Source organism: Protomyctophum bolini, assembly GCF_963924005.1.
Source record: "Protomyctophum bolini genome assembly, chromosome: 4".
NCBI lineage: Eukaryota > Metazoa > Chordata > Actinopteri > Myctophiformes > Myctophidae > Protomyctophum > Protomyctophum bolini.
Genome location: NC_137865.1, coordinates 7,333,616 through 7,360,155, shown reverse-complemented (window position 1 = coordinate 7,360,155; position 26,540 = coordinate 7,333,616). Strand labels below are relative to the sequence as shown.

At 44.5% G+C, this 26,540-nt stretch overlaps 1 protein-coding gene across 1 annotated transcript in view; it reads left to right on the top strand.

Annotated features, from left to right (window-relative positions):
- The window catches only part of LOC308314286 (metabotropic glutamate receptor 8-like), a 245,923-nt gene that overhangs the window by 49,567 nt on the left and 169,816 nt on the right, over positions 1-26,540 (top strand). Inside the window, exon 2 of the mRNA XM_080761827.1 lies at positions 25,906-26,122. Within this exon, the coding sequence (XP_080617953.1) occupies positions 25,906-26,122 (217 nt within the window). The remainder of the gene's footprint in view (positions 1-25,905; positions 26,123-26,540) is intronic.

Sequence of the window (26,540 nt, the reverse complement as noted above, 5' to 3'; positions counted from 1 at the left end):
GGATCCGCAGGGAGAAACTAGGCACAGAACATGAGACTAATTAATTAGAGCGACAGAGAAAGAGAGGGTGTGTGTGTGTGCGTGTGTGCGTGCGTCCGTGCGCGCGCGTCAATTTAACAAATGTGCAGACGATCAGAAATCAGCAGAGAGTGAGTGACGTTTGCGCTGGACTCGGCCCCAGCCTTTTTTTTTTTGTACTCCCTGGAAATAAAACGTCTGGGTTTTCCGAGGCTAAAAGTGTGACCTGTTTTAGACCACGCCTAGTGTAGATTGTAGTTTTCTGTTTGTGAGAGAGCTATTTAGACCCTGGTATCGAGTATGTTGACAAGTAGCATTGCCTGAAGCTGAAACAGCAATATCTAAGACACTGCTAAATCCAATTGATTTCCTGTATGTTTGTCACGTGGGTAGCCGCCCCCCCCGGCTTAGGAGACCATGGATCTATTAATTCCAACGGACGAGTGACCGTGAGCACAGATTATGACCGATTCTTACACCCACCACAGTCAACTGAAATTAATCTTGGAACCATTCCTCACACGCCACATTATGTCCTATAGCAGGGGCTTTCAACTGATTTTGACCCAGGGACCACCAGCCTGACTAAGAGCAACCCACCACTATTGTGTTGGGTCGGTCCATCATAGACCCACAACCACCTATCTGTCCGATATTTCATATTCCATCCTAATTGGCTAACATTGGCTTTCAAAGTTTGCAGGATTGGCCCGTTTTGAACAAAAAGCATGAACGCAGCGTGCACTGCAATTTACTTGAAATCTTTCGCGGACTTTCCTACTAGGCTGATATATCCCATATCACATTGGCCTGTTATAGCGCCACCAACAGGTTGATTTTTAGCAAAACACATTTTTGGAACGAATCATCCTATTGCCATCAAAGGCGTAAGAAGAAATGTCACCCTTTTCACATTGGCCTATTATAGCGCCACCAAGAGGCCACAACCTGACCTGCCCTGGTGGAGACCTGTGCCCCGAGGGGCGCTTTATCTAGTTTCCATTGAATTCCATTGAATTCATCAAGACATACTGTACAAACACGATACAAGATACAATACTTTACAAGAAATTATCAATACTAGAGAACTAAAAGTATAATCATCTGTGTGGGAGATCTTGCTTTGAACTCCATGAATGTATATGGGTGCTTTTTGCATTGCCCTGCAAGAAACCCTAGTATTTACAGCAAACAAAACCGTTTAATTGTGTTGTTTGTTTGTTCAGTCAGGTCAGTGATATGTGTAGGTGTTTAACAGCAGTCTAATAACCAAATTATATGGTCCATTGAGATCGATATGGTCTTATCTTACTCACAAAGTCGGTATTCATTATTGGAAAAAAAGGTTGTGTTTTACTTGTTGTCTTGCAAGTGGGTCACACACTGTTTCAGGCATAGACACTTTTATGTCTATGCCTAAACAAACAATGTTTAAAAGCACTTACGCAGCAGAAAGGCCTGTTTGTGTTACTCATCAACTAGGAGCAGAATAAGTGGCTTTGTTGCTTGACAAGCAATTGGCGCTGTTATCCTCTGATCGATTTGGCCTCGTTGTGCATGCAAGCACTTGAAAAGAGCTCTTAAAAAACTGTTCCCCCCCACTGTGTGTGTGTGTGTGTGTGTGTGTGTGTGTGTGTGTGTGTGTGTGTGTGTGTGTGTGTGAACACGAACACGCACACACCACCAACGTGCATACTCGTTTGTAGTTCTATACTTGTGACTGGGCCAACTGTCCTTGCAAGTATAGCAGAATTTGAGAACTATAGTCATAGTGATATATATAATTTAGTAATACCCGTGCGTGTGTGTGTGTGTGTGTGTGTGCGTGCGTGCGTGCGCAGGAAGGTATACGACGAGGGCACTGTAGCAAAGAGTAAACATGAGTGACCAATTTGTCTCTCTCGCCTCACTAATTACACACCAGCGTCCGTCCAGCACTCTTTCACCCCCGACTCCCGAGCGACGCGAGGGCAGACAAATCACCCATCATCACCCTGCGTCCACTTCAGAAACCAGGACACAGTCATTACCCATCATCACCCTGCGTCCACTTCAGAAACCAGGACAAATCACCCATCATCACCCTGCGTCCACTTCAGAAACCAGGACACAGTCATTACCCATCAGCAGCAGCAGCAGCAGCACCGAGTACCACTCACTCCATGTGATGAGTGTGTGCTTCGTCTGGATCACTGTGTTTTCATCCGTTTGTGTTCTATTCATTTTCAGATATTCATTTTCGATAGATTAAATACAAATTATTAAACGTGTGTGTGTGTGTGTGTGTGTGTGTGTGTGTGTGTGTGTGTGTGTGTGTGTGTGTGTGTGTGTGTGTGTGTGTGTGTGTGTGTGTGTGTGTGTGTGTGTGTGTGTGTGTGTGTGTGTGTGTGTGTGCGAGTGTGTGCGCGCTCACGTGTGTGTGTGTGTGTGTATCGAAAATGTCACCGATAGAATAATCATTAAGAAACTAATCCCAGGTCGAAGCCCTATTTTTTGAAGGAGAATGTTCCAGAATGTGGTTTCATAAGACGTGGAGTTTGCAATCCGCTTTCAGCCGGAAACAAGAGGAAGATGCTCTCTGCCACGCTGTGACCCTGTGCCGTGCTCACGGTTCCACAGAGAAAGAGGTGTGAAATCCAACCGTGACAACCTGCAAAATGACAATGGCAGCTCCGACTGCAAAATGGAGCTCCATTGTGTCGCTGTGATGCACAATTTGGCCTCCGGGCGGGCATGCTGTGTCCAATGCGTGACAACTGTCTGGGAGTGGAACAACGCACATGCGTCCATAATCAGTGGCGTAGAGTAACTAAGTACAGTACTGTACATTTACTCAAGTGCAATTTTGAGTCTTTTTTTTTCCTTTTCTTTTTGAGTGGTGCAACCACTCTAAGGAACAGCAATGTCCGTGTCTGTGTGTTCACCCATGTGTTCACCTATGTGTTGTTCATGAGCACCAGTATAATGAGTACCAGTAGGGGCGCTGTTGTGCCAGAAACAGAGAGCGGGATAGTGCTGCACTGTTGCCTGCTAATGAGAGAGAGAGAGAGAGAGAGAGTGGTGGGGGGGGGGGGGGCAGTTGCACCACTCGGTTCACACGGGTGTGATTTTTACACAATGTGAGACATTGTGAGCTTGTATAGATCTGCGTCAAAGTTTTATACAATTTATATAAATTCTGCATAATGAGTACTTTCAACTAGTACATTTTGATAGCAATACTTTTATACTTTTACTCAAGTAAAATTTTGAATTCCAGACTTAATTGTATAACAGAGCATTTCTGCATTGTAGCATTGATAATTTTACTTAAGTAAAACACGTGAATTGGTCCACTATTCTAAAATGCACATGCATCCATTATGCAACGAACGCTGTTCCCATGCACACTCCACTGAGCGGCAGATGTGCAACCGTGTGCCACGGAAATGTGTTTTACACTCATGGATGACTTGTGCATTTTGTATAATTACTTTTGTGCCTCCCCGGTAGACTTCGGCATATTGTGTGAGTGTAGTAGACATGAATGCACTCGCCATCGTTTGTGGGCCTAGATGGGAACATGAAATGGCCAAGCGTAGCAATGAATTAACCCATTCTGAACGGGAACCCATTTTGGTGTTGGCATCATGTCGTGCTTTAGCTATTGAAAAATAGCAGATCTACAAGCTCATAGCGCGCCACCGAGTGGCGCGCTGCGAGCTTGTAGGTCTGCTATTTTTGAAAAATCGAAGAGCGACTGACATTTTTAGAATCTGATCTCAGGTCAGAATGGGTTCATCAGACCAGTGTGTGTCCAGTGGAAACCTCGTATGAATCTGATCTCAGGTCAGAATGGGTTAAACTCTGATATGTACTTTGTTGACGGGGTCTCCCAGGGCTCTATACTAGGTCTGCTCCTTTTTCCCCACCAAATCTCTTCACCGAAAACAGCCTAGAACCTCACAGGGACGTGTTGTAAGCTTTTTTTTACAACACATTACTGTCTTACTGTTATATTCTCATAATGTTTGCCTGTTTTCGAAAGAATGTTGGCCTATTATGACATACCCGCATAATTCAGAGGCTAGGTAGCGTTCATGTGGTTATGAAGGCAGACTTAGAAATGCATGAACAATGAACATCAGACTGAGAGACCATTGGACCAGTGGATGTCCATTTGAGGCAGTGGCTCTGGGCATCTTGCCTTTATAGTTAATATAGGCCAGTGGTCTCAACCTTTTGAGTTTGATATGCCATTTTAAAATCTCCCCCCAATCATTTGTTTGAGCGGCGCGATTACACATACCAAGTTAATGCAAAGACGCACTGTTGCATTGAGTGATGGAGCAGTGCGTCTTTGCCGGGGAAACGCAAACAAAAGCACTCCGTTGTTGCTCCTGCTTCCCTCCTGCAGGGGAAAGTCCCAAGTGAGGCGATGATCGCCTCACATTACCTACCGCTGACTGGCTGGCTGGCCTCTGAAACAACTCATTTGATGTGTTTTATGGTTGGCCCACTTATGCTGCCCAGGTGAGGACTGTCTGACTGGCCATGACCACTGTGAATCCCCAAAGCCAGGTATTTTGCATTAGTGGAGAAGATGCAATCATTTGCCGGGGCCCAGCCAAGGGTTTTAAACGTGCCCGGTGTGCGCTCAGAAGCCAGTGTGAGAACACTGAACACTCAGGCAGCTCATTGCTTGTTTGTTTTGGCCACTTGCCTTTTCCCCAGATGAAATCTGGGGGAAACGCAATAATATATCCAAGGACACGCATAGGCACACATGTATGCAAGCAGCAAACACACGGAATAACAAGGGAGTGAAACAGATGCATACCTGGGCAGAGCAGATAGTATTTATATAATGGGACATGACAGTCCAGTGGTGCAGTGGTGTATAAAGCAGAGTGTGGGGGTTCAAATCCCACCGCGGTGCATTCAGAGCGTCTGCTCTGTAATACCACGATTGCTGTACCGCTACGAGCCGGAGGGGGTATAGGATTAGGATATCACAGCAATGACAGCACACACACAGAAATGTGTGGGGTGGAATCATTGTCATAACGGCTAAATTGAGGAGAAATAGGGGGGAAAATAATAAATAATAGAGGAAAAATTGACAATAAAAAGATAAAAGTGTTTTCTTAGGAGTAGGACGGTGACTGCAGCGTGATGATAAAAGGCAGAGCTTGTAGTTCAAAGACATGTTTGGTGACACTTGAGTTCCAGCATATTACGCTCTCTGTGGAAACACCAGTGTGCTGCACTCTGCATCTAGAGGATGACAATGAGGCAATGCTATGAAATAACTTGAAATGCTATTATTTTTTCAGAATATAAAATTCATAACGGGTCATTCACAGGTCTTCTGTCAGGAGGTGGGAAGAGATAGTTTAGAGTTTCCATGTGTTAATAGCATTTAATCTAGAGCTCTGTTAAAACATTATTAACAGACTTTATTAACAGGGGTAGGCAACCTTTATTATCAGAAGAGCCATTTTTGGCCCAAAAACGTATTACAATTCTATCTGGAGCCGCAAAAGTTTTCTTTTTTCTTTCTTTTTTAATATTACATTTTATTGTTTGCTAATTTCTCAAAGCATATCAAGTATACTGTACCAGTAAGCCAGCAGCATTGGTGGTGAAAAACAAACATAGATGTATCATGAATACATTATTCTATTCTTTTCATTTTCCTTCATTAAATGTCATTCTTATTTTTATCTGGTGTATAGGCAACATTGTTTTTGCAATATCAAAATGAAAGAATAACTTTATGCCTACTACGCATTCAATAATAAATTGATGATTAAATGTAAAAAATAAGAAAAGAAAAAGAAAACCTCTTATTCCTTTTCATACTTCTTTGCCGTAGCAACTGGGAGCCACGGGAGAGGACCACATGAGCCACATGTGGCTCTATAGAGCCGCAGGTTGCATACCCCTGATCTAGCCCATGGCATGTACTTACCGCTCACACCACTTCTGACATCACGATATAAGTGCAGTGCCCGGTGTCGAGTTGCTCACACCCACTGTTGTCCAGAACTGCCACAGAAGTCCTCTGCCCAGGGCCCCTGCCCGGGCTCTGGGCAGGGCACCGCTCTAGTATCAATAAAGACTCACTCACATGACACCATTTTGTCAGTGCCCATGGTGGGCAACTAGGTCGTATTGACTGATGGTATTCTCCAGACAGGAGAAGGGAGGAGTACCCAGGGGCATGGTTTGGTGTGGTAATTGCCACCCCCACCCCATAGCGTTCACACTTAACATAAAATTCTGTTCAATTTCTCCCTCTCTTTACTGTACCTTGTGCTTTTTAGAAGCTGACTCAGTGAGCTATGCTCAACAATTCATGCAAACGGCGAATCAATGTTTGGAATAATGAATCTCGAGTTCTTTGACGCGTGTTTCCTCCACCTTTACAGATTATTCTGACTCACGACTTAAACCCTATAGTCTTAGTGAAACAGGCAGTCAATACAAATGATTTCTTCACCAGAAATAGTACAAGCTCATAAGACATGAGTCATAAGTAACGCATCACAACGTGACATGTTGTGAGCTTGTAGATCACTATTGCAGGTGATTGTTCCCCCCCCAGAATAGGGGTTCAAGTAGTTAAGATCAGTGCTATAATGGACTAATCACGTGCACCTAAAACCAAGCTCATTGCTCATCCAGGCACCCATGTCTATATATATTATGTATTCAGTGTAAGTGTAAATGTGTAAATAGCAGCACCTGGCACAAGCTGTTTACGGAGGCTCGGTTTTATGTGCCTACACTCCTCGAAATCTATGCTCTCTCTCTCTCTCTCTCTCTCTCTCTCTCTCTCTCCACAGTATAACCTATGTCATCCAGTGCTGTATCTGATTATGCATGCACGTTCCACATGGAATGTTCAGCATCTGGTGTCACCCGAGGATATCTGTGTGATATTGCCTCGATCCAGGTGTACTATTTGTAATCAAACCGTGTCAATGTACCATACTGGGGATTACAGAATGAGTTTGGGTTTTATAAACACTGCTATGGCCACATGTTGTCTTGTCTGTGGAACTGTGGAATTCATTATACTACTGTATTGCTGTAGTGGTTCTCAAAGTGGGTTTCCGGAGACTCCCCAGGTGCTCTTGTTGGGGTTAGTTAAAGGAAACTATATATATAATATTGCTATAGACTAGAGCGGTTCCGAAACGTGTTTGGTCGTGCACCCCCTGCCCCGTGCACCCCCTGTTATCCCCTGACCTATAGCTGACGCCCACCGCCCTCCTGCAAGGAGGAATGCCACTGCACTGACACGGAGCTGCTGCACTCCCATCTCCCGCAGCGCTATATCAGTCATGTCAAAACTATTGCAACTCCCTCCTTACTGGCCTATACCGGCATGCTCACTTAAGCCTATTGATCCAAAATGCCACAGCCAGCCAGCCAGCCAAAATTCTCACATTTTTGGCATTGAAAGGAACCAAAGGTTTATACCACCATATCTTTGATGTCTAATCGAACCCTACAAACCCTCCTGTGTGCGCTCAGATCAGCCAACGCAGGGAAGCTGGTAGTTCACTAAAATCGCCGGGACGACGCTCCACACGTCAAAAAGTCTTCTCCATTCTGGCTCCAAAACTATGGAATGCAATCAGAACTGCAGACTCACTCCCAATATCCCCCCTTAGTCTTCAGACTGTATCTTAGCCCGTAACACTTACTGTAGCACTTGCCTTGCTAGCCATGACAACCATACAGGCATATGCAAATGCTCACCTTATGTAACTTAGATAGCATTTTATGTAGGCACTATATAGTATGCAGTATATGATTAGTTTCATTATATAGATATACTGTTCTTAGCTTACGTATGATTCATGACGACTATTTGTATACATGTATTGCCATGTTTTTGTTCTTGCTTACTGTAAATCGCTCTGGATTAAGATAGTCTGCTAAAATGCCTAAATTGTAAATTGTCTAAATGGTGTGTATTCATGGTGTTATAAATAACACCATGAAATTGCCACTACCATGTTCATGTCACGCACCCTCTAGAGAGCGCCCGCTCCACAGTTGGGAATGCCTGAATTTTTGTTCAAGGTCTGGTGACAGCCATTGTCTTTTTCCCCCCTTTTCTTTTTTTTTTTAGGTTTTCTGACCTCAATAGTACAAGACTAATCTGTAATGGGGGTCTTTGTTGGATTTGCGGTGTCCGTGACATAATGTTTGAGAACCGCTCTGTCCTTTGCCACCCATTAGTTTTGTTCTGAATTAATGAATCACCCGCGGTGAAGTGGCCAGCTGCTTTGATTAGGCTGAATATATTCTCAGTGTGGGTGTACTGCAGGGAGATTCAATCAGAATAGTTGAAATAGCTGATCTACTTCAAAATGTTGGACATACGACCATGTTTCCACGCGACAGCTTAGGAATTATAAACAGGCAACACGGTCATTATTGAGAAATTAACCCCCCTGACAGGCCAACTGCATCAGCCTGTCGGGGGTTAATTCCTCCATAATGACCCCATCACTGCTCATTATCCAAGGCTATCCACGGCTACTGAATAAAGACGACGCATAATATGACTAAAAAAAACGGAAAAAAATGTATTGGAAAATAGGGTCATTGCTTAATGCTTATGATAAAGAAAAGTCATTTAGATTATTGGTGTTTCTTAATATTAATCAAGATTATGTTACTGATGGTCTATTCTCCCATTGTTTTCGGGTGTGATATGACATTGCGTGTTTGTTTACGTGACCAAAGTGACTCACTTAAAAGGCGAGGCATGCTCAACTCAACCCAAAACCTTTAAGGTCAAAAATGGATGCAGATTCTTGACCAACATCTCACAATCAATACAAGTCTTTAATATGCTGCAGCACGCAATGACAGACCGTCATTGTATATACTGCAGCATATATTAAAGACTTTCGGCTATAAATTATGTCAAAAACCAAGCACAGCTGAATTAATATCACCAAGGTGCTCAGTCCCAGAACGGTCTGTTCTTCTTAGCGGTCTGCCGTTGAGAATGAACTCTGAATGCATGAGACTGACCACACAAAATTGAGCATTCAACCAAGCCATGTAATACATTTCATAATGCATTTAATTAGGATATGTCCAGACTAGGGATGCTAGGGTTCCAGTGGTTAGTGTGTGGAGCACAAAAACAAAAAGCACATTGGGAGTTGACCCGGGCAACATGTAATGTAAACCCGTCCTGATAGCGGGTTTGATCGGCTCCTGCTGTCTAACATAGACCTGAGGTATATGAGCACTGATGGAATATTGTAAATTGGTCATTTTGTTTAGGATTGCTTGCACAAACAATACCATGTGTTGAGCTTGGAATGGTCCCAATGCATAACGTGTATACTATACATCCTGCATCTACTACATCCTGTAAGTTCACTTAAGAAATACAACTAGTGTTACCGGTATGCTTTTATTACATTTCACAGTTATTGAATGTTTTCCTGCGTTCTCCCCTAAAATAGTATGTATAAGGACACAACAATGGGTTAAAGCCATACCTTTATTATTTAAGTTGTAAATCATGTTTGAAAATGTTTGGCACTCGTGTCATGTTAGCACATGCAGAGCTTCCTTGGTTCTGGCCAAGGGAAGGACCCGATTGTTGCACCAGGCTGCCTTTTATAGTGCCTGACTCCATTGTAGGGAGCATGCTCAGTCCATCCCACTGGATCAGACCATCTGTAGGTTTTTGTAAATACATATGTGAATTATGTAAATGATTGTGGATAAACATTATGTATAATGTGTAACGCTTTTAATGTGATTATGCATATTTAAAGTAGTTATTGTCTCTGGACATGGGGCTGTTATAATTGTGGAATCAATTAGGGTTGGTACGGTCCAGTGGGAGGGGCCTAGCCTATTTAAGAAGGGGGACCTGCCACTGTCAAGCAGTCAATGTAGGGCTGTGGTGGAGGACAGACCATGAGGGCCAACCTGTTCAGCCATTGCAAATAGTGTGTTGCTGTATTTTGTATTTTTTTTCTGGACACTTTTGAACGGTTAATAAATAAAACTGTTGGATTTTGCTTAAGAGGACTCGATCTGGCGTGCTATTTTGAGTATCCTGCTAATTTGAACATTTTTGAGGTTTTTGAAAACTGTGTCAAGTGCCTTTTGTGCACACACTAGCCTCACTCCAGGACGGAGTGTGACAAAGAGAAAGTCTGTTTCGGTTGTAGCCAACCACGATGACAGGAGTGGTGGACTAAACACAACATGCTTTTAGCCAAAGTTCATAAAAAAAAAACATGCGTCTTTGACCTAAACAATGTAGGCTGAACACTTTGGAATTACTTTAAACATGATAGATCCTCCGTGGCAGCGTCATTAGGTGAGTACTAGTTAGTTCATTGTATAAGTTTCACGCTATAGTATATCATTCATCATCAACAACAGCTGCCCCCCTAAAATAACATGAACAGGTTACAGGATTCTCTGTCACTGCCTGCAAGGATGGCCGCCGTGCCGTTTCTTATAACCTTTCTAGTTCATACAGTATGTGGGTCCACACGAGTTGTTCATGTCGTTGTTGTTCATGTTGTTGTTGTTTATGTTGTTGTTGTTCATGCGCGCCGCGGTGCGCGGCGTGGAGAGGGCATGCATCATGTGCGCTGGTTGGTTGGAGCGCAACAGCCTCATCTGTACTCTGTGCACGCTTAGGCTACGTGTATAGGCTGGCGATTGTGGCGAATTATATTTGTTAATAAAGAGACCGCTGTAAAAGGGATATTGTCTATGGTCAGTATAGCCTATGGTGTATAATCCACCAACCGCAATGGCACACACCTCACCGCCCTCCTCATGGAACATCAGCTCCTGGCAGCGAACACCATGTTCCAGAAAAGAACAGGCAAGAGATGGACCTTCCGAGACCGAGCCACAGGTACTGTACGTCAGCTGGACTACATACTTGTGAGGCGAAAGTGGAGGAGCTCCATCTTAAATGCTGAACCGTTCAGCACTTTCAGCTCTGTGGGATCTGACCACCGCGTGGTCTCCATGAAGGTGCGACTTAGCCTCAGGGTCCCCAAGCCAAGCCCCAAGATCCGGCACGACTGGAAGGCATTCGCAGCCGACCCAGGCCTGCAAGCCAGGTACACGGAGGAGGTTAGGAGGCGCTTTGGGCAGCTGGACAAGGGAGCTGAGCCCAGCAGCGAATATGAGAGATTCGTTGTTGCGAATGAGGAGGCGACCAGGCTGTGCGTGCCAATGCTGGACAAAGCCAGAGTGTCCATGCGGTCCAGACATCCGGAGGTTGTAGCTGCACGCAGCAGGGTGGAGGAAGCACGGCTCAACTTTGAGCGCCAACCAACCGTGGAGAGACGTGGTGTACTGAATGAAGCCAAGCAGTTTCTCTTCAGTACATACGACACCATAAAAGGAGTGGAACTGATGGAGAGCGTACAGAGAGTGCAGGCAGCGCATGGTGAACGGCAATATGGGGAGGCCTGGAAAGTCATCAATGAGATGACTGGGCGGAAAAGAGCTAAGGAGGGACAGGTGGAGGGACACAGCCCAGAGGACAGGGTGACTACCTGGTTCGGCCACTTCCAGGGGCTCCTGGGTACAGCAGAGGATGGAGTTGAGGAGGATGTGCCGGCAATCCTCCAGGGCCTGGACATCGAAGATGGTCCCTTTACGTCCAGTGAGCTTTCCAAGGCGAAATCCACAGTGAGGGAGGGCAAGAGTGCTGGGCCAGATGGCATACCCCCAGAGGTCCTAAAGAACTGTGACCTTGATGACCTCACCCTGGAGTTTTGCAACCTGTCACTAATGTACAACAAACAGCCTGAAATATGGTCTCTGTCCAACATCATTCCAGTGCCTAAAGCTGGGGACCTCTCAAAGCCAGACAACTACAGAGGCATCAGCCTGACTTGTATCACTGCAAAGATTTACAACAGAATGATACTAAACAGGATACGGCATGCCATCGACCCTCTCCTGAGAGAGAACCAAAATGGCTTCAGAGAGAGGAGAACTACCGTAGCACAGATCTTGGCACTGAGGAGAATGATTGAGGAGGTGAAGAAGGATAACTTGACTGCTGTACTCTGCTTCATCGACTTCAAAAAGGCGTTTGACTCGATTCACAGAGGCACAATGGTGAAGATCCTTAAGGCCTACGGTGTCCCTCCCAACTTGCTCCGGGCAATAGAGTCCATGTATGCAAGAACAAGGGCCAAGGTGGTGACCCCAGATGGTAACAGCGAGGAGTTTGATATCCGGGCCGGGGTAATGCAGGGGGATACCCTAGCCCCTTTCCTTTTCATCATAGTCCTGGACTATGCGCTCAGGAAAGCCATCAGTGGACGAGAGCAGGATCTTGGCTTCACCCTAACTCCAAGGAGGTCAAGACGACATCCCAAGGTAGTCCTAACAGATCTGGACTATGCGGATGACATCGGCCTGCTCTCTGACAGCGTGGAACAAGCTCAGGAACTCCTGAACAGTGTGGAGCTGGAGTGTGCCAAAGTTGGCCTTAGGCTAAATGCCAAGAAAACTGAGGTCATCACCTACAACATCTCACCGGAACATCCACCTCTCACAACAGCAGGAGGCACGGTGCTGAAGGAAGTCAAGGACTTCAAGTACCTGGGCTCATGGGTCAACTCAACCGAGCAAGATCTGAAAGTGAGGAAGGCACTTGCATGGAGGGCCCTGAATGGCATGAACAGTGTTTGGAACTCCAATCTCCCCCGACAAATCAAACTCAGCTTCTTCTACGCAACAGTGGAGTCTGTTCTCCTATACGGCAGTGAATGCTGGACCCTGAAGCCAACCCTGGAGAAGTCCCTTGACGGGTGCTACACCAGAATGCTGCGTGCAGTACTTAACATCAGCAAGACTGTACATGTCACTAACATGACTCTGTATGAGGGACTACCGAGGGTGAGCCAGAAAATAGCAGCCAGGAGAATGAGACTAGCAGGACACTGCCAAAGGCATCAAGAACTGCCAGCCAGCAAACTGGTGCTCTGGGAACCAACACACGGGCATCGATCACGAGGACGCCCTGCGCTAACATACGTGGATGTACTCAAGAGCGATGCAGGAGTGCAAAGTACCAACGAACTGGCCGGATGTATGGAGAACCGAGATGACTGGAAACGTCGATGGAGGGCTCGTCTGAGGACGACCTAGAGAGATAATGTATATTCATTCTTGTTAATTAACCCATTCTGACCTGAGATCAGATTCTAGAAATGTCTTCTATGTCAGTCGCTCTTCGATTTTTCAAAAATAGCAGACCTACAAGCTCGTAGCGTGACACTCGGTGGCGCGCTATGAGCTTGTAGATCTGCTTTTTTCAATAGCTAAAGCATAACATAATGCTTCCCGTGCAAAATGGGTTAATATGGGCTGTGCAGCCTAACGGCTTGTCTGCCTAAAGGCCTATTCATAGTCCAGTTTTCGGTGAAGAGGTGACCACCGAAATCTACAACATGACTATATAAAAAATAAAAATAAAGTACTATTGGCCAATTAGCTAACCCAATACAGAGCAACAATATATTTTCTGCTGAACATGGGAAACCATTTTCCATCTCCATAAAGGAAGAACATTTTGTGATATATCCAAATGTGTTGTGAAATATGCAATTGTGTTATATCTAATAAGAAAAATCACACCTGTGAAGGGGCGCTCTTATCATCATCATTATTTTATTTATTTTGTGTAGGGGATTCATTTAAAAAATATTTGCTTTTGAATGTAGCATACAAGAAAAACATTTATTTATTCAAGGCCGATACAAACCCACAAATGGGGTTGCATTGTTGGGAAAACGATGCTGATTTGTGTTGGGCCTGCAGTGTGTACGAAATCTCGTTTAATCTGGGTCAAGTTAACAGTCCCAGACCCCTGAGTCACACAACAAGGTCCCCCCAAACACAAATAAGCACCGACACAATCCCTGCCATCCACATCTCACGGTACGGTAGGCACTGGGCAGGCGAGAGCAGTGTTTCCCAGGTGACGCTGTCTTGTTTTTGTAAGGGACCAACTACATGTTTGACCTTATTTTGACAACATCAACCTCGCATTGTATGGTTCAGCCAACCAGGAATCGCAAGCGGGCGACAGCGACCGATGTTGCAGGAGGAATGCAAGGCGATGTCACGTCAGATTACGGCACATATGAGTTTTCTTATCAGCACCTGTCAGCCCCCCGTCGGTGACGAATGAGAAAACAGGATGTGATTTGACGAGGAAAAGCAAAACATGTTTACCCAGAAGATGAAGTCTAGATAAATATATAGACTCTATGAAATACGGTTTGTTTAAACCACATGTCCCTATTCTATAGGCATGTCGTAATAGGCAAACATTCCGCATTCGACTACAAGGTCCAAGGTCAGACCAAGGGCAGACCCATGGGGCGCCCCCGAGCAATATGGGTTTTGAGTGATTTAAGATATAGAAGTGCCATATTATTGTACAAGATTGGTGCTGCAGAGAGGATGTACAGTATAGCTATCGCAACAGGCGTTTGCAACATCAGAACTCGTACAGTAAAATGTCAGCAGATGATGTATTATTACCCAACACAAATCGTCAATTATAACTCGTCTCCTAGTCAATTTAGTTTAATGTGCGCGTTAAACCTCTTCCTCGTATCAAATGTTGATACGTTTTTTCTTTTCTTTTTTCCTCTTTGCTGCAGCAGTGAGAGCCAGCTCACCGCATGGCGCTCTTAAGTAAAGGTCCGTGTCGGGGTTAATGAGCATTGTCAGGCCGCCATCTATCAGGCGCTCACTGACCGACTAGCCGTGACAACTCCATTAGCCTCGTCTGTGGCCTCCCCACGGAGGACCCCCCCTCCTCTCAGGGCCGACATTTAACCCATTCTGACCTGAGATCAGATTCTAAAAATGTCTTCTACATCCTGACAGTTTTCCATTCTGACCTGAGATCAGATTCTAAAAATGTCTTCTACGTCAGTCGTTCTTCGATTTAAAACAAAAATAGCAGACCTACAAGCTCGTAGCGCGCCACTCGGTGGCGCGCTATGAGCTTGTAGATCTGCTATTTTTCAATAGCTAAAGCATAACATAATGCTAATACCAAAAGGGGTTCCCGTCTAAAATGGGTTAACTCTGGGGTCATTCCAGGACTGCGAGGGAAGACTATAGTGGAGAGACTCATGAATCAACCACTGTAAAGGTGTAACGTACTGTACCTGAGAACTCACTGCGCTGCATGGAGGGAGGGAGCACAAACTAAAAAGAAAAGTACACGGCAAATGCACTTAAAACCATTTAGACCTGAGGACGATTCTTTAAAAAAAAAAAGTCTTCTAAATCCTAACAGTTTTCTGAAGTTCTGTCAGTGGTTCTCAAACATTTCCATGTCAAGGACCCCCCCCCCCCCCCCGAAAGAAAACAATTGAGTTAAAAATGTTCACTCTGAAAGAATATATATTCAAAGATTTGATTTTGATTTGATTAGATTTTTCAAAAATAGACCTATGAGCTTGTAGATCTGCTTTTTTCAACAGCTAAAGCGTAACCTAATGCTTAAAACACCAAAAGGGGTTCCCACCAAGAATGGGTTATCAATCCATCAATCCTTTTTCCATCCTGTCCAGATTTGTGTGCGTGTAAACATAAACTTTGACAACACAACATTAAATGTCATTGATAATGAATGGCCAGTTTGTAGTGTCGTGTGTAAACACAAACATTAAAAGCTGGACATAGGATGCGATTGGCCGAAATGAGATGATGTGTATTGTTAAGAGCGCCCCTCACTTCACGCGGGTGTGATTTGTTTATCTTCTTCCAGTGGTCAGAGTGATATATAAAAAAAACAGCATAGATGAGCAGCAGTTCCACAATGGAATCAGCTGATATTCACTGTTGAAAATATTACTTAAACATTTGTATGATGCGAAAACCGCGTGCAGATTAGACCTATACAGTTACAGTATCCACAATCCAACTACCCCAATTTAGTCAATATGCCAGTGACGCACGGCTGTGTTGTCATTGTATCCTACTGACTCACCTGCCAGTGAGGAGCCTCCGACCTAGAGGACGCAGAGCCTCCGTCCTATTCCTCCTCACTGCTTACTGGTCAATTATCACCCACCCCACCCGTGACAATGTACTTTTGTCTGTGAACACGACGACACAGAAGTGACTGAATTAGAATGCCAAATGGCTGCCGGAAACGCAGAGGTCTCCCACCGAGGCTCCGTAAATACTTCATGAATCCCACCGCCTTCTGCATATATTACTGTACTGTACTGTACATGATGTACAGTACAGTACTATGTACAATGATGAACCGGATGACATGCTTCTGTTCTGTTTAACCCATTCTGACCGGGCACCCATTTTGGTGTCAGCATCGTGTTATGCTTTAGCTATTGAAAAATAGCAGATCTACAAGCTCATAGCGCGCCACCGAGTGGCGCGCTACGAGCTTGTAGGTCTGCTATTTTTGAAAAATTCGAAGAACGACTGACATTTTTAGAATCTGATCTCAGGTCAGAATGGGTTAATCAGACCAGTGTGTGTCCAGTGGAAACCTCGTATGAATCTGATCTCAGGTCAGAATGGGTTAAAAAGCAGGTGGCTTGCGCACATCCAGGTCCTTGCTGGTGCTGCATGACAAAAGGTAGATATACATACAGAGGAGGAGAAGTCCGCACACAGTTCACTATATCACTATCATCACGAAACGTCGTGTCGTGAATTAAACGGTGTTTTAACAAAATAAACACTGTTGGAGCAAAGACTGTGTGCGGAAGCTTCTCCTTCTCTGTATACAGTATATGCTTCTGTTCTGCAGTCTCTCCCTTTCAGCCATTGCAAAAACTCCCGGTGGCTCTATATAATAGACCAATGGGACATTGTTTCTTCCTTGTAGTACCGATTTGCGTTATGTTTGGACAAAATCTGTAGGAGTTATATACCAACCACTTCCTTTCCCCCTTCCGTCACCCCGGCTGACCAGGGGGGATGCGGTATAGATTTCAGATTTATTGAACGGACAGCCCCTTGAGATGCAGCATCTCATTTTCAAGAGAACAGCATACTGTACACAAATACACAGAACATACAGTACAAAGATACTAACAGATATACAAATACATATACATACAGTATATATATACACAAGTAGCTTGCTCGCCCTCTTCCACCTACCCCATACCAACCACCACATAATCAGCTGTTACAAAATGGAGATAAGGTCACAGTGCAAATACTTATACAGTGTCATAATTGGTTACAGTCACGTTAGAAGCATAGACAAGATGAGTCTAGATGTGAATATAAGGAGGTCCTGAAGCTACTAAATGATGAGATGGATCTAAGAGATAGAGACCAGGATTACGGCATGTTTTTTTTGTACCTACCCCCTACGGGACACGTCGGGGAGAACATAAAGGCTCTTTTGCTAAAGCGTTATTCATAGTCTAATATTTTCGGTGGTGGGGTGACCACCGAACTACAACATGACTGTTTTTACTCACCACCGCATCCACGTTATTTCAGCTCCGGTGGTCATCTCACCACTGGAGCGGTGGTCACCTCGCCACCGAAAATCCAGACTATGAATAGGCCTTTATCCACCTAGGGTATGGGTGAGCATGGGCAAACCAAATGGACCCTTCCGGGTGTGTCCAACACTCTCAGAGTTACATGGCCATGACTTCTGAAGGACCCCTGCATTGTGGTCCATGTTGAGAACCAGCGTCCTACACCATGACGTGAAGTTTTTCTAAGAGGTCTACAATATCTTGAAAGGCTTGAAAGAACACATTGAACAATCTTTTTCAACCAAAAAACCAATTCCATTTGACACACACACACACAGAAAAATGTCAAATTAAATTGGTCATCGTAGCTCTGGCAATCCGAGCAGAAAAACCCTCCCCACCCACACTATACTGTCTGGCCACGGAGCTCATAGTGTTGCACAGCTCACTGTGACCTCCAGGGAATGTCACAGAAAGTGCCGTGAGTGCCTCCGAGTCCTGTCGAATCATGACCTTAACCCATTTAGACCAGAGCTCATTTATACAAAATGTCTTCTAAATCCCGACAGTTTTCTGATAAGTCCATGTTTCTACGTCAGTCGTTCTCGAACATTTTCACGTCAAGGACCCCCAAACACATTATGTAATTGGCTGCCGACCCCCATCTGAAAATATGTTGTTCCAGGGACCCCCTGGAACAACATATTAAAACGTTTGCTCTGAAAGAATATAATATATTCAAAGATTTGCACCACATTTTCACGATTTGAGTTTGTAGAGTATTTTTCAATATGCTTTTGACACCAAAAGGGATTCCCGCCCAGAATGGGTTAAGATTTCAATCTGTAGTGAATGGTGAGGGGGTTTCGACCAAGCCCGCTAGTCAACAACAACAACGCCATCGATCCGTGCTTATTTTCCTCTCTCTCTCTCTCTCTCTCTCTCTCTCTCTCTCTCTCTCTCTCTCTCTCTCTCTCTCTCTCTCTCTCTCTCTCTTGTATTTCTCTCTTACCTCACAACGTACACCCTCTCTCTCCCCTCCTCTCTCTCTCTCTCTCTCTCTCTGTACCTCTCTGCACCAACCCCCCTCGGGGCAGCAGCAGAGGCAGGGTGTGTATAGGTGTCCACCACCACCACCACCACCAGCAGCACACAACACGACACAATTCAGAATAACATTATAAGCACATGATTTATAGAGGCCGCTCCTCCTTAGCTTTGCTCTAAAGCCGAGGCACAGAGCTCAGCGGGGGGACACGGAGTGTGTCATAGAGCGGGAGCCACAGCAGTACTTAGTAGCTCCTCTCACACACTGACCTACAAGTCACACAGTGTTATATACCACATGTGTAGTGTGTGTGAGGCTGCAAGCCGTTAAGCCCTAATTGCAGGACTTACGGTTTGCCGTGTAAAAGACTGCCGCGGGGTTTCCAAATCCGAGCGAATTAACACAATCACACACAAAGCAATAAACATGTAATATAACCCATTCTGGGCGGGAACCCCTATTGGTATCTTACCCCCTCAGGCCGGGCACCCATATTGGGGTTCTGTACAGTATGTACAGTATTCAAAAATGTAATTTTTTTGATGCTGCTATATAAATATTTGAAGTTTTTCAGAAACCTTAGGTCAGGATTTAGAGGCGTTTTTAGAATCGGCCTTAGGCCTAAATGGGATAATACCATGGGAGGTGTATTATATAATAGAATGTGCATGCACGCTCGGTGTGTGTGAACGTCTGAATGCAATGCACATTGTAAAGGGCTTTGGATAAAGGTGCACAAAGGCACCGTTTACCATTTATCTACCGACGGCAGAGGAACATTGGATTTTACATGACTGGAATAAGCAGTTAATTTGTTAATGGTTGCCACGTTCGCTGAAGCTCTTTCTGTTGAATACTTGACACGCAAAGACACACTGAGGTTTATGACATGCGGTTGGTTTGATTTAACTGCTGTACCATAAGTGAATGTAGATTGAATGTAATAAATGGCGAGATTGATGTACAGTATACGTATAATGTGCATCATAATCTTACACTGTCCCTGTATCACGTGTGACTGCCTGTGTGTGTGTGTGTGTATATATATATATATATATATATATATATATATATATATATATATATATATATACACCAGTGCTGGGTGTCACAGGGACAATTTCCTGTATCAATTATTATACCCAGCCAGCTGAAAAAATTTGATTCCGATCAGATGTTATCAAAAACTGTCATTGGAATCCCATAGAGCCTAGAATAGAAAAAAAATGCGCCGTCAGCATAATTGACCAGAAACAGATTTTTTTCATTTCTCTTGCCTGTTCTGTGTGTGTCCCTGGAGCTCTGTTTATAAGGGACACACAGGTATTCCACGCTGGAATGGCTCATTAGAGCAGCCGCAAGGATCAAGACACGAATATGAAAGTGTAGCGATCAGCATTATCGCCAAATTAGACGACTAATTACAGCAGCAACCCTCCCATATGTCACTGTCACCCTCCAGATGATTAGAAGTTTGGACTTTCCCCCCCCCCCGCCACGTTTTCTTTGAGAATGTAATTGTTTCGTTGTATTCAACTCTGTGAACTCTCTCTCTCTCTGGGTCTCCTAATTTACCACGTAGCTTTATCACTGTTATACCATGTGTGTGTCATTCTTGTTGTTGTTTCACGGTTCATATTTTTGAGTTACCAACAGGGGGCGCTGTTGTACAACTCACTTCAGACAGGTCTGATTTTTATATTGTGTTGGTGCCTATACGCAGTACGCACGCAGTCAAATACACAGCAGGTCAGGAAAGTTAATTGAGAACAGATTCAGATGCAGATAGACCTTTGGGAAGTTGCATTTCTTGTTGTTGCCAACAATACAGAAATATCAGCAATTATGATCAGATTCACAGGTGACACATGGCTATATTCTCCACACACACAATGATTTGATTGCAGTGCATTGAATGAATATTCTCACGATAAATGCGCAGAATCTCAATACGTCTGTCTGTATAGTTCACATTATCTCGAGAACCCCCCCGACTGACTGAGGTCGAACTGGGCTGCGCACATCAACGTCGACCCCGCAGGGAGTTCCGTGCTCTGCGTCTGGTTGGTCGGATAGGTGGTTGTCCGGAACGGTCCATTCCGAACATACACAGCCATATATGGAGCTTTGGTTGTCCGGAACGGTCCATTCCGAACCAATATGCCCATACACAGCCATATATGGAGCTTTGGTTGTCCGGAACGGTCCATTCCGAACCAATATGCCCATACACAGCCATATATGGAGCTTTGGTTGTCCGGAACGGTCCATTCCGAACCAATATGCCCATACATAGCCATATATGAAGCTCTGGTTGTCCGGAACGGTCCATTCCGAACCAATATGCCCATACACAGCCATATATGGAGCTTTGGTTGTCCGGAACGGTCCATTCCGAACCAATATGCCCATACACAGCTATATATGAAGCTTTGGTTGTCCTAGAACCAGCAATCTGACCCATGATGATAACGGGGATCTCCATAATGTACGTATGGGCAAGGAAAGACGGACCTTGCATGCCATATTGGCATATTGGCATCCTGCAAGGTATACACCGATAGACAGACAGGTGGGGCACGCATTCCCATATTCATCGTTCCCAAGTAATATTAATAATGGAAGAATATAATACATATTAACTGCTATCAATAGATTCCACTGAGTTTCATGCATGTTTCGTTATGAGGTCTGGTGTGTCAAATGAGCAGCAATCTTATACATCAGCCTATAACATAAATACACGGTAATATCCTATAACGGGGGGCAATATGTCCATGTGCAGCCTTGGAGACCACGTACAGCATACGATCCAACACCAGAAAGATGGAAGAAGAGCTTTATATCGGTGGAAGTCAGAATGATTTATCGGGAAATAATTCACTTCGTACAGTACGTTTCCCCTCGTGGTGACCCCCTATATGTCTTAATACCATGCATGACACCTGGGCTATACTCTCCCAATACAAATCCAACCGCGTAGGAATATTATTGTGATAAATGTGATGCATTTTAGACACCGACTGGCTTGGCTCTATAGCGCCACCACATGTTACACGTACGTACTGTACTCTACTGTACATGTATGCTTCTTTACTACCAAAGATATCTGCTGGATTGCTATATGCAACTCGGTGAGATATAAAGACGAAAAACAGTCATTGTGGTTGTGATCTTGTAGATGGATCTGCTCATGAAGTATAAAATAGTGCTTATATGGTTAATTTCCTCCAGAGAATGCACCCTGCTGATTTAGATGACACTCCCCTCTATCTTCATTAGGTCCGAATGAGAATGTGCACACATTGTAATGGGGGCAGATTGCTGTATGGAATGAGCTGAGTGCATGTATGTATGCTCCCCGGAGAGAGGCTGACCCTGTGGTTTTTTTTGTGACCCCATGCCTGGCCTTTCCTCTTATGCATCACCCTCAGGCCAAAATGTCACGTTTGTAACTGGAGATATACTGTACAGTGTAATAGGCCAATTGTAGGATGGGACCTTTATACTGGTGTCCAGGATGACCTTTCCAATAGCACCACCCAGCTGAAATGTCTTATTGGGTGTGTAAGTGGCAGCTACTGTATAAGGGGCTGTCATCATCCTCTGGGGCATGTTATCACCCTCTCGACCAGGGCAAATACAATATATAGCATGGTGGGGGGGGGGCTTATCTGCGTTTGATACACCCCAGGGTCGATCATGTTTATGTGCAGTGGGGAATTGAATCAAGTAGGGCGCTAATTTACAAAAAAAAAACACAAAAATGTTAGAATATGGAGATAAGAGGCTCCTGCCCGACAGCCAGCCAAGATGTACAGTACGTACACGTACATGCATCGCATTTGATATTTGTGCTCTTTTCAAGCATATAGCTGTAGCTGTCAGACTTAATTTCTGCCTTCTGAGCTCTTAGTTTCATCCCAGATCATTAGAATGCATTAAAAGTCATGACTGACTTACTTACTTACGCCACATTTCACTTTTTACCGCTTGAAATACATTATAATCTCAATAGAACTCGATGATGTTTTGGGGCGCACTTTATACTTGACTTTATTACCTTAGTAAACCTTTTTCATAAACACTGTTTTCAATCGCTATAGTTTACAGTCTTTTTCTTTAATGCGTTTAGTAAATGATTACTGTTAATCCCATTCATTTTTAAAATGAATGAGAAAGTAGGGTATGTGTTTCTAGGCTTTCTACTGAGGGCAGTATACTTTCTACTGCCCTTTACTGTGGTTTCAGCCAAGAGCATTCATTTCTGTTTGCATTTCGGACCGGATATCAACCGTAGTATAGAAAGACGGCGGATTTGCCGCAAAATAGGCTTCATGTACGTTCTGTAGAAACCAATGAAGTGACGCTGTCCATTCCTTTTTACGGTCTATGCAAAACACACATTACCCACTTCAGCCCTATGTACAGGTACATTTTGGCCATTGGAAAATAGCCGATTCTTCTTGTGGTACTTTTTATATGCCAATACTTCTGTACTTTTCTCAAGTACATTTTTAATTCCGGACATATCAGAGGTCTGTCTGTCTGTCTGTCTGTCTGTCTGTCTGTCTGTCTGTCTGTCTGTCTGTCTGTCTGTCTGTCTGTCTGTCTGTCTGTCTGTCTGTCTGTCTGTCTGTCTGTCTGTCTGTCTGTCTGTCTGTCTGTCTGTCTGTCTGTCTGTCTGTCTGTCTGTCTGTCTGTCTGTCTGTCTGTCTGTCTGTCTGTCTGTCTGTCTGTCTGTCTGTCTGTCTGTCTGTCTGTCTGTCTGTCTGTCTGTCTGTCTGTCTGTCTGTCTGTCTGTCTGTCTGTCTGTCTGTCCGTCCGTCCGTCCGTCCACTCTCTCTCTCTCTCCCCTTTGAATGCCAATGAGTGTGTGGAGCTCTGCCCTGTACACAACTGCCCTTTGACTGAAGTGAAATCAATCAGACCTTCAATCGTTCTCTAAAGGACCATTATCCAATCTTCACCGGGGCCTGTCTAGCTGTCTTGCCAGTGGATCTATGACCCCCGCTCGCCACCTTATCCTTAGCCTGCCCGTGTGTGTGATCCAGGCCTCGCCGTTCGTTCACACCATAGGCTGCGATTCCCGAGCCGTTCTCAATCTCAACCTTTTGAAATTCAAGGACACCCAGTATTTGAATTATGTATTTATATGTTGCTCTTTACACCATCACGTTTCGTTGCGCTATGCCAGTTGAGTCCTTCCCCCACACTTTTTTTGTGTGTTGTTTACTTGCCAATGAGGAGCCCCCACCGGGAGGAGGTAGAGCGTAGCCTATTCGTCCTACTCCTCCTAACGCCCCACAACACCCCTGGTGACAGTCACCGCCATCACACCCATGTACGTGCTGTGACTAATATCGTAGATGGAGTAGAGTCTACTCTATCTATCAGTACTTTCTATTGCCCTTTACTGTGGTTTCAGCCGAGAGCATTCGGCGTAGATGGAGTAGAGTCTACTCTATCTATACCGGATGCAGCGTGGTGGATTCAACCCCCCGGGCTGCGCGGTGGTGCAGGTACTTTGCTACTGCATGTAGCCACACCCGAGCCCCTCAAGGATCCCCAGTTTGATATGCGTTGGTCCTCGGACCCCCAATTGACTTTAGCTATTTATCTCTGGGACCCCAGTCTATGCTGTAAACTATTTAGTGTTAATTTAACTCTCTAGAGTGTACAAATGTAACCAAATGGGTCTATTCGGTTCCATTTTGTACACTCTACAGACTTAGACCCATGCAAGTCCATTTGGTCCCCATTGTGTTCCCCAGACCCGAGGTTGAGAACCGGTATAGACCAGTGCCAGCTGACGAGACATGCAGCATTAGAGGTGACTGGGAAAAGGTTATGGCGCCGTTCATAATATATAGTCATGAATGTTTTACATCGACTGCGATGATCTATTATAATTTGGTTTCAAAATGTGTCGAGCAAAGCTCTTGGAAGGAGAAGAGTGCTTTATGTCACTCGTCTTCTAACCCATTCTGACCGGGCACCCATTTTGGTGTTAGCATCATGCTATGCTTTAGCTATTGAAAAATAGCAGATCTACAAGCTCGTAGCGCGCCACCGAGTGGCGCGATACGAGCTTGTAGGTCTGCTATTTTTGAAAAATTCGAAGAACGACTGACATTTTTAGAATCTGATCTCAGGTCAGAATGGGTTAATCAGACCAGTGTGTGTCCCAGTGGAAACCTCGTATGAATCTGATCTCAGGTCAGAATGGGCTAATTGAATACACAATTAAAGTGCACGTTGGGAAATATGGAGACTGTTAAACTTGCAGACTGCAGTGCAGATGCAGCCACTGAGTTCTGTGAGCAACTTTGGTGCATACGCTACATAACTATATCAGTGTACATTCTCGGTGTTGCTGGGAAATCTAAATAATTGTCTGTGTTGTTCATAAACAAGGAAGGAAATGTGGGACACAATAACTATAATAAAACATAAACCACACTAAAAAATACATGCATATCTCAAAATCAAATCGCAAAGGGTGTGGGGATGGAGAAATTAGCCACACCTGCTGTCGTGAAATTGAAACGAAACAATCGGCACAACGAATGGCTTCCGTTATTGTTTTTCATCTGCAGGAGTGAAGAGGCTCTTCCTCAGGACTTATGTTACATACTGAGTCACCATCTTCTTCATTATCCGTGTTCATATCATATTTAAACATGCATGCACATTAATATGATACGTCTGTGTGCAAGTGGTCAGATGGTTGGGCCATGTGCATTTTCAGAGCGTGTCTTATTTAAATAATCAATCCATCAATTGTGTTCATATTTGTGACTGAGGGACTGTCATAGGATTTATTTATTTTTTCGTTTTCGAAGGGAATCATAGCTTCAAATTGACCTATTGGTTGTTCAGTTTGACCCACCAGTTTTGGAGATATGGCTTATAGAATAATGTCTTGCAGAGAACAGCGAGTTGAGAGAACAGGCTTGAAATGTTCACTTCTGTGGTCTCATTACATTACACCTAGCTACATGTTTAAGCATTTATTTAATATTTACATGTCGATTTCAGCTCTGACACCTTTTTCAGACATGCTCTAGTATGTGAAGAGTCTGCCTGTGCTATTAATTCATTTTGGGGGAAAAAAAGAAAAAAGGTTTTTCTCCTCCTGGTGAAAAGCTGGAGTTTGCGCGATGGCGGGCTCTCAGTCAAATCTGGTCACATTTATTGGTACCATGAAGGGTACCGCATCGCTCTGTTGGCCAGGTGTAGGTAATCAGTGCTGATTCCACCTCAGGGGCACCCCTCTGTGGATTCGTCTATACCTAACTAACACAAATCCTGTCTCCACAGATTCCCCAGATCAGCTACGCTTCAACGGCACCAGAGTTGAGTGACAACACGCGCTACGACTTCTTCTCCCGCGTGGTGCCCCCCGACTCATACCAAGCTCAGGCCATGCTGGACATCGTCACCGCCATGGGATGGAATTACGTGTCAACGTTGGCCTCCGAGGGGAATTACGGAGAAAGTGGTGTTGAGGCCTTCGTCCAAATCTCCAGAGAATCGGGTAGGTGCGGTTCTTGGTTTTGCTTTTGTCTTCTCGACACTTATAGCTTCTAACTTTCTGACCGAACAACGGTGTTTGGATGTTTGAGGAGTGCTATGGTATGGGTGCTCCATCTCGTAATCCTCGCTGGATTTTGCAGCATTTCCATCCTGGCCTTTATAATAATTATAACCAGAGTTTTCATTGGGGTGCAGTGCAGCTCTATGGGTTGTAGTGTACGCAATTCCCTCCTGCATTGTAAGTTAGTTTTCCTTTGTGCTGCTGAGAGGACACAGTTGTATTTGGGGCACACTTTATTTGACTGTCTGTGTCCCTTTTGTGTCGTAGAGGGTGTTGATTGTCCTCCAAAGCCTATAGTTCACACCAAAGATTTGTGATGAAAAAAAAGGTTAATTTATACCGAACACTGCCAATCTAG